Raw genomic sequence first — 11,493 nt, 5'->3', positions numbered from 1 at the left:
CTAGGGAACAAGGGGCAGCAGGAGAGGGATGGCCTCAAGCTGTGCCAGAGGAGGTTCAGACTGGACATCAGGAGGAAATTTCTTCACTGAAAGATTTGTCAAGATTGGAAGGGGCTGCCCATGGAGGTGGTGGAGCCCCCATCCATGGAAAGTGTCCAAGGAGTGACTGGAGTGGTGCTCAGTGCTCTGCTTTGGTTGACAAGGGGGGGAATTGGTCACAAGTTGGACTTGACCTTGGAGTGTTCTCCAACCTTAATGATTCTGTGATCTTGTAAACTTAATTTTTGCTTCAGCAGTCTCTCCAAAGCCTTAACACTGAAATTCTGCCTGGTAAAGGCAGCTGGACAGAGCACCCTGGAGCTCCAGGGGGAGTCACAGAGCTCATTGCAGCCTTCCCTCTGGCTTCTCTCATTTTCTTCTTTTTTAAGGAAGAGAGATATTTTCAGTGCTTAATTAAGAGCTGAGACAGAATTACTCTCCAGCCATGCAGCAGCACCAGTCTGTGGTTACACCTGCCCATTTTACAATGGCAGTGATGGTGCTGTCCCCACTTTGGGGCTGGGATAAGGGCTGTATGAGGTGCCTGATGAGTGCAGGGGTGTGCTGGAGGCATGGACAGCAACGTCATCCTTGGCACTTCTCATCTCCTGGGTGTTGAGCTTGCTGAGAAATGAGGAATTGTGATGTTTTCTCTGAAAACTAAAAATCCAGGCTGGGTTGGGTTAGCACCCCTTCCCTCTGGCAGGGGGTAATTTGTCAGTGTCAGACACGGTGTGCAAACCAAGCTGTGGATGGACATGAGCAGGGAGCACTTGCCTTGTCCAGAGGCTTTGGGCAGGAACATCTGTCCCTCCTGGCAGTCAGCTGTCAGGAGAACTGGGTGCTCCCTTTTAGCTGAACCCCCTTTTCCTCAGGCTGCACAGGTCCAGCTCAGTTTCCACCTTCCCTATATCCCAGTTACTCCTGAAATGCGTGGTTTGCTTGTTTAAAATAGTCAATGATTGCCCTCTCCTGGCTGGTCTCTCTTACTGCTGCATTGCAGCGCTGCTTTTTGGCTGAGCACTTTTCCAGGCTCAGAGGGAAGCTCCAGGCTGACTCTCCCAGCTCAGGGCTGGATGACACACAACGTGAATTGGCTGTTTGTTCTCTTTTTGCAAATCTTCAGAACCATTTTCTCTCAAACAACGGGCACCAAACAGTGTCTATTTTGAAGGAAAGGTTTATTGGCCTGTGTGGGGTCAGTTCCCTGCACTGCCAGGCCAGGCGGTGCCTGGGGCAGGGGATGCTGTGGATGCAGCCCCGGGCTCTGGGCGGGGGCTGCTGCTGCCTTCGGCTGCTTTCACTTGACACACCTCCTGTCAAAACAACAGAAACAGGGGAAGTGAATCTGCCAAGCTGCCGGCAACAGAGAATTTACTCAAGAAAGACAGAATTTACTCAAGAAAGAAGAAATTTTCCTCTCCTCTTTTAGCTGATTATGTCTAAGAGGGCTTCCCTGTCCTGTCCAAGGCACAGTCAATGCTTGCCCAGGCGCTCAGCTCCTGCTGGTGCCATTTTCCAGGCCTGTGCTGGAAAGAGGAAAAAGTTTCTGGGGCAAAGCTGGGCTATGTGTGCTCTGAAGGAAAGGGAGAACTCAGACTTTGGGGGAATTAAGTAAAAACCTTGTGGTTCTGTTAATGCCTGCAGCTGAGAGGGGCTTTGTGAGTCTGCTCCTGTACTCTGCTCACATCCACCTCCTTCAGCCTGATCACAAAGGCCCCCAAAATGTTTTTTGTGTTTGTTTAGTTGGTTTTTTACTCCTCAGGTGCAGTGGCTTACTTTGGCCAGTAACTGCCAACTCCAATTGCACCAGAACTTGTAAGCACAGACAGTCCTGATCAATTCCCCTCACGTTGCCCAAATTTAAATGTGATCCAGAGACTGCAACCCCCCCAGTCCCCAGCTGTGTGCAGTTAGTGTAGAGGAGCTGGGCTCTGCCTCCCAGGTGCTGCTTGTTTGCTGAATTGGAGAGGAGACCTGCCCCAGGTGCAGCCCCATTCCCAGGGTTCCACCCTCTGTCCTATCCTCCATTCCCCTGATTGCCTGGGGCAGGTCTAAAAGCAGCTCTTGAGGCTGGAGAGGTGTTGGGGACAATGTTGGATCCAGCCTGGTGGCTTGGAGTGGGTTTGGGCACCTCTGAGAACTCAGAGCCTGCAGATGTGGGTGAGCAGGTGACCAGCACAGAGCAGCAAGGGTAAGATGTTCTTCTCCTTCACTTTGCAAACAGGAGCCCCTGCCAAGCTGACTCAGGGTCTGGGTTATTTGCAGGATAAAATGTCTTAAATCTGGTGGCAGAGTGAGAAATGGGCCTGATTAATGTTTTGGTGGAAAACCTGGCGGAAAAAATCCTTGGGGCCTCCTGCCCTTTCTGCAGCTTCTGGGGCAGCTGGCCCTTGCTAGGGAGTAAAACCAGGGGTTTCAAGGCAAAACCAGTAACTTCAGGGCAAGAATCCCTTGCCTTTTCCCCCTGGCAGGGGTGGCAGGCTGTTAGCAGGGCTGCCAGAGGAGATGCTCAGTGCAGGCATTTGCTTTAGGGCAGCTATTTCAAACCTCGGTTGAAGCAAGCCTGTGATGATTTAACCCCCTAAATAATTTCCAACATCTTGAAAATGTCTCTGAGAGCCCAGTTGGGAGCTGGGGGTGCAGCTGGGCTCCTGCAGCCCTGCCTGGAGGTGGTTTTGGTGATTTTTGGTGGTTTTGGTGGCTCAGGGTGCTCAGTACCGTTTTCCAGGGCGCGTACACGATCTGCTCTGCCCTCAGCCCCAGGCACTCGGCGTGCTGCTCGAATTCCTCCCGCTCTGCCGTGCTCAGGCTCAGGTTCCTGGCTGGGGGAGGATGTGTCAGGTGTTAGATATGGCCTGGTGGCCTCAGCACAGCCCTTGGTGTCCCTGTCCTTGCTGCTCCCCTTCCCCAGCAGTGCTTGCGGTGGGTGTGCTCTGCGTGGGGGTCCCTCATCTTCACAGTGAATCCACCTGAACAAAACCAGCCCTGGGCATCTCTCCCTTAACCCTCTCCCAAAAAACTCTGCTTCTGCATGCTTAAAGGGGTTGCAGGATGGTTTGGTACTCCTGAAGCGTCAGGAGAGACCAAGGTGGAATATGGAGGCAGTTTTCTATATGTGCCTTCAAAATCTCTTAAGCAACTGCTTTGCAGCCTGGCAAGGTGATGGGGAACCCTCTTAGGGTCAAAACTGCTGCTTTATGGGTTTGTGGTTAAATCTGATCAGCTTTAGCACTGCAAAGCCACATGCTCTGCCCTGGGAGGTAAATACTGAAACATCATGGTTGGCTTGCAAATATTGAGATTTTACAATGATATCAATGCTGAATTGTGTTTGCTTCCTGTTCTTTGAATATTTATGCTGTAAGTGGGCTTGGTTTTTTAACTTGCTTTTCCTGCTCTGCCAAGAGATGTGGGGTTTAATGGGGTTTGCAAATCCCCTGACCCCTGGAGTGTTGGTCTCAGGGAAGTCACTGTTGGTGAGACCAAGCTGCCGTATGGCTTTAGTTGATAACTTTGTGTGGGTGTGCCATGATAGCTTTAAATGACTTTAGGATGGAGGTCCATACCATACAGATACTGCCCCAAATAGGTCCTTTCCCTCTGCATTTGGTACTGGATGAGTAAAAGGTTTTCAGAGCTCGTGTTCATCAGCATCCCCTCAGTTTGCTGGGTCATGGCTTGGAGAGAACAGACACAGACAGAACACACAATAACTCAATTTGCAGTGCTGCAGCAGCAATAAGCTCCAGGTGTGGCAGTGTCAGTAGTCTCTGGGATTCAACTTCCAGTAGCAGGTGAGGAAAAATGTCCTGAAATAGGGTGATTCTTTTGGCTCTTGGTTTATATAAATTGTATTTCTTAAAAATGGGCTGGGGTGTGAAAGAGCCAAAGTTGCTCATCTCCTGTCCTGCTGTTGGGATGGGGTGTGCTGGGACTCAGGGTGTGAGGGGTCAGTGCAGTTGTGTCCCAGGGGCTGCAATTCCCACCCCAGACTGGCTCACCCCACTTCCCCAGCAAGGAGGAAGAGCTCAGAACCAGAGGCTTCATTAATCCCTGAAACCTGCCCTGGGTGTTCCCTCCTGCCCCCGAGGGATTGTGAAATCACTTCACAAACAGGATGGGGTTCTCCTGCAGGGATGGGAGCAGGCTGGCTCCTGGCACAGCTTTGCTCTGGGGGTTTATGTGGCTGCAGAGCAGGGCTGTGACCCTGGGCTGCCCCAGGAGCAGCATTTCTGAGTTTCTTCATTTGCCCATTTCTAAAATAGTAGTGTTCTGGATGCTCTTATATAGGAACCATAATTTTAGGAGAGTATTTTTTCTTATTTTTGTGAGCAATCTGTTTTGCTTAAAGCTAACAAAGTTATTAATTTCTCTAAAGCACTCATAAAAACCTTTATCAAATTCCCTTCATTTCTGTGGTTTCTGACACAAAGTGCTTACCTGAAAGCATAAAGCACCTGTGCCTACATTTATGGATATCAGAAAGGCCAGTAAGACATTAAAGCTAAGTTACAACACCAATACTAGTAAGGCTAATATCTAAAATTACTACAATAGCAAATAAATGGGCAGTATAACCAACTTCTCTCTGTGTTATTTGCTACTGTAGTAATCTAAAATTACTAGAATAGCAAATAAATGAGCAGTATAACCAACTGCTCCCTGTGTTAGCCTCACAGTATCCTTAACAGGATTTCCACTTTGCAATCCCATCAGGTGCACAGCTCTGGGGTATCACAATTCTGGGCTGGGTCCCTCTATCCCCTTTATTCCTGGTGCCCCCAGGGGCAGCAATAACCTGGGTGCCCCTGGGTTTGGAGCCCACCGAGGCTTCAAACAGGCAGAGACTCTGGGATAAAATACATCAGATAATGTAAAACAGGGAAATGGGCCCTTTGTGTGTCTGAAACCGCGGGCTGGCTGTTAACCCCTTCCGTGCCACTCACCGTTCTTCACCAGGGTGGCGTTACCGGCAGTGACTTCCAGGTAGGTCAGGTTGTGGGTATGACATTGGTCCCCGCTGGAGAGAGAGGGGAAGGGGGCGATGCTGTTGTGTGGAAGGAGCAGCAAAGCCCCAGCCCCGCCCCGGGCACCCCTCGCCTCCTCCTCAGGGTTAATTCCTCTCGCTGTTGTAATCAAGGCGCTTCTCTCCCTCCAGTGGCAGCTCACGGTCCCAGCCCTGCCATTGCTCCCCCACCCCTTGGCGGTCAGGCGTTTTCCACCCTGAAATAACTGAAACCTCAAAGTGCTGCCTGTGTTGGCACAGAAAAATTCATCCCCTGAGATTCGGACCCTGTGGGGGAACAGGCTTTGGTGCCTGGCAGGGTCAGCAGCCATGGCACAGGGACTTGTGGAAAGGTCTTGTCCTTGCCTGCAGGGCTTGGTGCCCGTGAGACCTCTGTGCCCTACAAAACTTGTCTGAACCTGTTTGATCTGTTGAAATAAATGAGTAAATAAAGGGGACGAGGGAGAGGGTGCCCAGAGAAGGCAGGAGCGACTCCTTTTGGAGGAACCACTCTGGAACCGTGCTCGCGTTTTGTGCTGGAGGATTTCAGGGCAGCAGCAGGGCGGGGATGGGTTCGGGGTGCAGGGCCCGCATCTTACACGGCCACGAAGTGGCTGATGAGCAGCTCCTGCCCGCCGGGCCCCGGCTCCAGGCGCAGCAAGGCGTGGTCGATGAGCAGCATCTCCACCTGGTGCTGGGGGAACTGGGCAGCCCCTGCCACGTACAGCCAGGTCCCCGGCAGCTGTGGGGAGGGAGGGACAGGAGCGTTTGCAGGAGAAACCCTGGGATTTCCACCCTCCCCGGGGCAAAATTGATATTCGCGGATATTCCGCTAGGGCTCTTGCGTTGGCAGCGATAAGGTGAAATATTTGCAAGTGGAAAAAAAAAACCAGCTGGGTGTGGGGGTTGGGAAGGGTGCTGGCACCGGCAGGGACAGGACAGCCCGGCTTTATCGCAGGGGATTCCCACCCAAAACCACCCAACCCACCCGCCTTGTTTTGAGGCCACTGCTGGGAACCTGAGGAAACGGGTTCCCAGGTGTTTTGGACACCAAACTTTTCCCGTTTGCTGCAGATGTTTCACCGACAGTACCTCGGGGAAGCAGAGGGCACACGGTGGGTTTTTCCCTGTCCCGGGGCACACGGTGGGGCTGTGCCCCGTCCCATGGACACGGTGGGTTTTTCCCTGTCCCAGGGGCACACGGTGGGGCTGTGCCCCGTCCCATGGACACGGTGGGTTTTTCCCTGTCCCGGGGCACACGGTGGGGCTGCGCCCGGTGCCGGGGGCACAGCGAGGTTCCGCAGAGCCCCCAGGCTGGCAGCGGGCGGGGGCAGCCCCAGCCCCGTGTTTGCCCCCTTACCTTGGATGCCGTGTCGCTGTCCGGGCGCTGCGCTCCGCAGGGCAGCGCATCCGCGGGGAGCAGCGCAGCCAGCGCCAGCACGGCCGCGAGTGCCGGGCCCATGGCAGTGCGGGACACACGGACACACAGACACACGGACAGGCGGTGCTGGCTCTGCTGGGAGGGGACAGGATGGGTCCGGCCGGATCTGCCCCGGTGTCGCAAGCGGTGCCCGGGTGAGCCTCGGGCTTGGCGCCCGCCCCGGCCGGGATGGGGCCGCGGTAGGAGCGCGCCGATGAATCGATCGATAGGCTGGGTATTGCGAATCAATGAGCTGGTTATTATGAATCAGTGAGCTGGCGATTGCAAATCGATAAGCTGGCGATTGTAAATCAATAGGCTGGTTATTGCGAATCAATCAATAGGTTGGGTATTGCAAATCAAAGGAGACTCGGACAAAGGGGAGATGCATCTGACTCCATCATCAGAAGGCTAATTAATTACTTTATTATGATATACTATGTACCTTGTATCTAAACTGAATCTGCCCTGCACTCACCCTTGCTCACACTGCACTCATCTCTGATGCTCTGGTGACTGTCCCATGACAGTTCACACACACACACCTGGCCCTGATAAGCCAAGGGCACAAAACATCCTCACTTTGGGTAAACAATCTCCATATCGCATCCCATTATCCCATTCCCATCACATTCTACTTTGGCACAACACAGGCACAGCAAGAGAAGTAAGAATTGTATTTTCCTTTTTCTCTGCTTGTCTCAGCTCCTCTCTGTTCAGAGGGCATGTGGATACCACAGCTGGTGATGCAGCTACTGCATTTAAACTCCAACCTGCCCTAAATCTGCCCATTTCCCCCCTGAGCAGCTGCTGTAGTCACCTTTTGCTCTGCTGTTCAGATGTGCATCCTCTCCCAGTGCTGGTTTGGCTGCAGACCCCCCTCCCCAGTCTCAGGCAAAGCCCAAGGGTGTCACAGACATATTTTATGAAAAATCCTTTTGCCAGGATCTTTTCTCCTGAGAAGCTTCAGCTTCGCCATGTTTTGCTGCTTTGGAATGTGATCTGGAGAATTGTTTACCCAGCATGTGAAATTGTTTTTACTTGGTGACCAATGACAGCCACCTGTGTCTGTCGAGGCAGTGAGCAGTCACAAAATTTTATTATCATTCCTTTCCTTTCTACTCCTTTCTAACCTTCTGATGAAATCCTTTCTCCTACTCTTTTAGTATAGTTTTAATATATCATTATATATATAAAAATTATAAATATAATTTTCTTTTAATATAATATATATCGTAAAATAATTAATCAGCCTTCTGAAACCTGGAGTCAAGATTCTCAACTCTTCCCTTGTTGGGGTTGCCTGCAATTCCACACAAGGGGGCTTTGAAGAGAAGGTGCTTTTGCTGTCCTTGCCACAACTGGCATTAAAAGTGGTGTTTATGGGTCTCAGGGGTCACCCCTGTCCTGTTGGGCACATCCCCAGGGCAGCTCCTGTCCCTCCCTGTCCTGCTGCTGTCCCTGTGTGTCAGGCAGGTCCTGTTTCCCTGGCATTTGCTGTGCCTTTTCCTCTCTGGAGCCTCCCTGAGCACTCTGCTCTGGCTCTGGGTGTTGGTTTTCCCCATCCTCTCCCCTTTCCCCTCCTCAGGGACACCTGGGGAAGGGGCAGTGTCACCTCTTGTCACCAGAGCTGTACTGGGAAAGATGTGAACAAGGAATTGTCATCCTCTAGATTTCTCAGCCAAGCCAATTCCTTAAAGAAGAGATGGTTTTGGAAAAGTAGGAACTAATTCTATGCTGGCAGGTAATTGTTCTTCCCTGGATAATTTTATCTGAGAGTAAAGTTAGCTTTCCTTATGCTAAAATAAGAATCCTTGTCACTGATTTCCCATTCACTGGGCTGTTACTCTCAAAAGAGTCACTATTTGCAATGATTTAGTACAAGGCAAAAAAAGAAAAATAGGACACAGTTTGTGTCCAATGCATGAATTTTATTTTTTTAACTTTATGGGGACTTCTTCTGGAAATTACCCTTGGCAGAATAACTGATGGTGTGTTAGCCCCAGCCAATGCTGTGTGGTGCAGCTGCTTGTTCAGCCGCCCCACACCCCTCTGCAGTGGGGTAAGGAGAATCAGAAAAAGGTAAAAAATTGTAGTTTGAGATGAGATTGGTGTAGATGGAGCCTTGTGGGGTTTGGAAATGGAGGGTGGGGATGCTGAGGTGCTGGCAGTGCTGTGGTGGGGGAGGCTCGGGGGGTTTGGCAGGTTCCTGTGTCACCCTCAGGGCTGGGGGCTCCTGTCCCAGTGTCTGAGGCTGGGAGGGTCCCCTGGCACCCCAGAGCTGGCTCAGGGCTGTGCCTCAGTGCCCGCTGCCACCCTTGGCCCTGGCTGGGTTCTGTCTGGAGCATTTCACATCCCCGGGTGGGTTTGGATGCAGCACCACGGGCAGGGCATGGAGGATGTCCCAGAGGAGATGGAGCAGGAGCAGCCAGTGGGTGAAACACAGGAGTTTATTTTGGGCTCATGAGAACAGTGAAACCGGGTGTTTAGTGCAGGAGGAAAAACCAAAACGTGGATGGGATAAATAGGATAGGAGGTTCTGAGGCTGTGCTGGGGCTGCAGGAGGATGAGGATGAGGATGGAGCAGCTGACCCAGTCCATGGGGTTACCCCAGCTGAGGATCTGCATTGTCTTCACCCCTGGGCAGGGGACAGGCGTGCTGGGGAGAGAGGAGAGATGAGCTCTTGGGAGAGATCTCAGCTCCTGGGGTTCACCCCAAACCCCGGGAATGGCTGGGGGCTCAGGGGGAGTGGGGATGCCCAGCAGGGAAGCTGTGCTGTGAGGGACTAAACTCACAAAATCCCCCAGAGCCCCATCCCAGCTGGGAACAGAGCCTGGCGGGGTTGGTACCTCTGTGGAAGCGTGGAACACCTCCTGCTCAGTGAAGCCCAGGCACCTCAGGTGGGCTTTGAACTCCTCCAGGTGCTCCTTGCTCACGTTGGGTGTCCGTGCTGTCAGAGAAATGGAAAGGGAGGGAAGGAAATGGAGTTTTAGGGTTCTTTGCTCCTGGGTGATCCCTGTAGGGCAGATGGGGAGCTCACTGCCTGTTCCCATCTTTCCCCTCTCTGTACAAAGGGAAAAGGTTTTTTTTTGCCCTGCTTGTGAGCACTGGAGATGTCCATGGCCCTTGATCTGCTCACCTGAGAGACTCAGATTTGGGGAGTCAATGTTGATGTGGTTCAGGATCAGCAGGTCTTTGTCACTTTGGATCAGTCTGGCCGTGGAAGCCACCCCGTTATCATCAACTGCAAGGGATGGAGAGAGAGAGATTTCCCCAGTGGTGAGGATCCACCCCATGCTGAGCCTCATCACCTTCCATCCTTGCCCCTCATCCCAGTGGGGACCACTCTGGTCCCACAGTGCTGCCATAGATGTGCTGGGTGGGGGAAGAAATTTATTTCCCCACCTCCAGACATGATTTTAGGTGTAAAAGGCTCAGGGGGCCACATACTGGGGGGCAGAAGCAGGAGGGTTCAAGGGCTGGCTGAGTCCCCCATTATCCCATTATTCCATCCCACCCCATTATCCCATTCCCATTCCATCCCATCCCCATTCCCATGACCCCATTATCCCATTCCACCCCATTATCCCATCCCAGTGGAGCTTTACCATGCACCAGGGTGGAGTTCTCCTGGAAGACCTGGATCTTGCTGAAGTTCCTCACCACACAGGTCTCATTCCTGTGGGGCAGAGAGGTCAGAGGCAGCAAACCCCCCCCAGCTTGCCCCAGGCAAACTTGAGGGATGTGGGACATGAGCAGGGCTGCAGAGCTTCCATAAATGAGGCACAGCTGCTCTCCAGCCCTGAATTTGTGGGGTGTCTCAGCCCAGAGGGTGGAAATGCCCCTGGGGATGGGCTCAGGGCATGAATCCCTGTCCTTACATCCTGATGATCTCAGTGATGTTGAGCTCGTCCTCGTGGCTGCCAGGAGAGAAGGAAAACGCCTCGAATGTCACTGCTCTCAGCTCTGCCAGGTGAGGGGGGTACCTGGAGGCACCAGCGATGTAGAACCACTGTCCCAGGAGCTGCAGAGGGGAGCAGAGAGGGGGAGGTTGTGGGGCTGTGCCAGGTTCACCCCCAGGCACCCATGAGTGGAACCAGAGGCTGTGCCTGAGTCCCAGGAGCAGGGGCTGGGTAGGATCCAGGCTTGGTGAGGGTCCCTGGGCTTTGTCCCCTTTCTGTTGAGGCACTGCTCCAGCTCCCAGCATGGCCAGTTCTCTCTGCAGTGCTGTTTCTCCTGCTCCAGGCCAGGCTGTCATTGCTTTCCTCCCATTAAAACCTCCCGAGGGATTCAGTTCTGTTTATGCAGTGAAGGGTTTGCGGATGGAGACTCCTGACCTGAGCCACCAGCACTTGAAGGACTTAAAATAGAGTGGTGAGGCATTGGGATGGTGCTGCCCAGCCTGGCTGGCTGGGAGATGGAAGCAGGAATCCCCAGAAATGCCTGGTCATGAGATTATGGGTGCAGAGCTGCAAGGCTTCGCAGAGAAGGGGTGCCTTCCCTGTGCAGCACTCTGGATTTTTTTAGGAAAACAAGTATGGACAGGCAATGGGATAAACACATGGTTCTCCCATGACCTTCTCCTGTGTCCATGAGGGCTGGGGGCTGACAGGAAGGGAGAGGATGGTGCCTTGGCTGAGGCAGGGCTTACCTGAGGGACGGTGCTGCTGTTGAAGGTGACGGGGACGAGCGGGGCGCAGCTCTGGGGCTCGGTGGCCAGGGGCAGCCCCAGGAGGAGGATGAGGGTGGCCAACATCTCCTGGCTGTGCAGGAGGATGCTCCTGCTCTGCCAGCTCAGCTCTGTGCCTTATATAGGGCTGCCAGCAAGGCTGGGCATCCCCAGCACCAATGTCCCCGTTCCGCTGCTGGGCTGTTTGCTCAGGCATGAGGCAACAGCAGGTGGAGGAAATCCAACTTGCAAAATCTTGGATTTCTCCAGCACAAAACGGGGAAACAGCCCCCCCTTGCCCCAGCCTCATGCTTCCCCAATGCAGGCTTTTGTTCTCAGAAACTGCAATTAATTTT

General features: G+C 53.0%; 2 protein-coding genes across 2 annotated transcripts; both read right to left on the bottom strand.

The window, feature by feature from the left end:
- Positions 1–1,203: 1,203 nt before the first annotated feature.
- LOC132082340 (alpha-1-acid glycoprotein-like) lies at positions 1,204–6,593 on the bottom strand. Its single transcript, XM_059486584.1, has 6 exons — positions 6,408–6,593; positions 5,647–5,789; positions 4,989–5,062; positions 3,609–3,719; positions 2,761–2,864; positions 1,204–1,355 (listed from the first exon to the last, which is right to left on the bottom strand). The coding sequence occupies exons 1-6, from the start codon at positions 6,507–6,509 to the stop codon at positions 1,239–1,241; spliced, it is 651 nt and encodes a 216-aa protein (XP_059342567.1). The 5' UTR covers positions 6,510–6,593; the 3' UTR covers positions 1,204–1,238.
- A 2,406-nt stretch (positions 6,594–8,999) lies between these two features.
- On the bottom strand, positions 9,000–11,224 carry LOC132082386 (alpha-1-acid glycoprotein-like). Its single transcript, XM_059486645.1, has 6 exons — positions 11,120–11,224; positions 10,350–10,492; positions 10,077–10,147; positions 9,608–9,712; positions 9,318–9,418; positions 9,000–9,126 (listed from the first exon to the last, which is right to left on the bottom strand). The coding sequence occupies exons 1-6, from the start codon at positions 11,222–11,224 to the stop codon at positions 9,073–9,075; spliced, it is 579 nt and encodes a 192-aa protein (XP_059342628.1). The 3' UTR covers positions 9,000–9,072.
- Between the last annotated feature and the right edge of the window lie 269 nt (positions 11,225–11,493).

This window comes from Ammospiza nelsoni, chromosome 20 (assembly GCF_027579445.1).
Source record: "Ammospiza nelsoni isolate bAmmNel1 chromosome 20, bAmmNel1.pri, whole genome shotgun sequence".
NCBI lineage: Eukaryota > Metazoa > Chordata > Aves > Passeriformes > Passerellidae > Ammospiza > Ammospiza nelsoni.
Note: the sequence above shows the minus strand (reverse complement) of the source record. Positions and strands in the feature narration are given on the sequence as shown.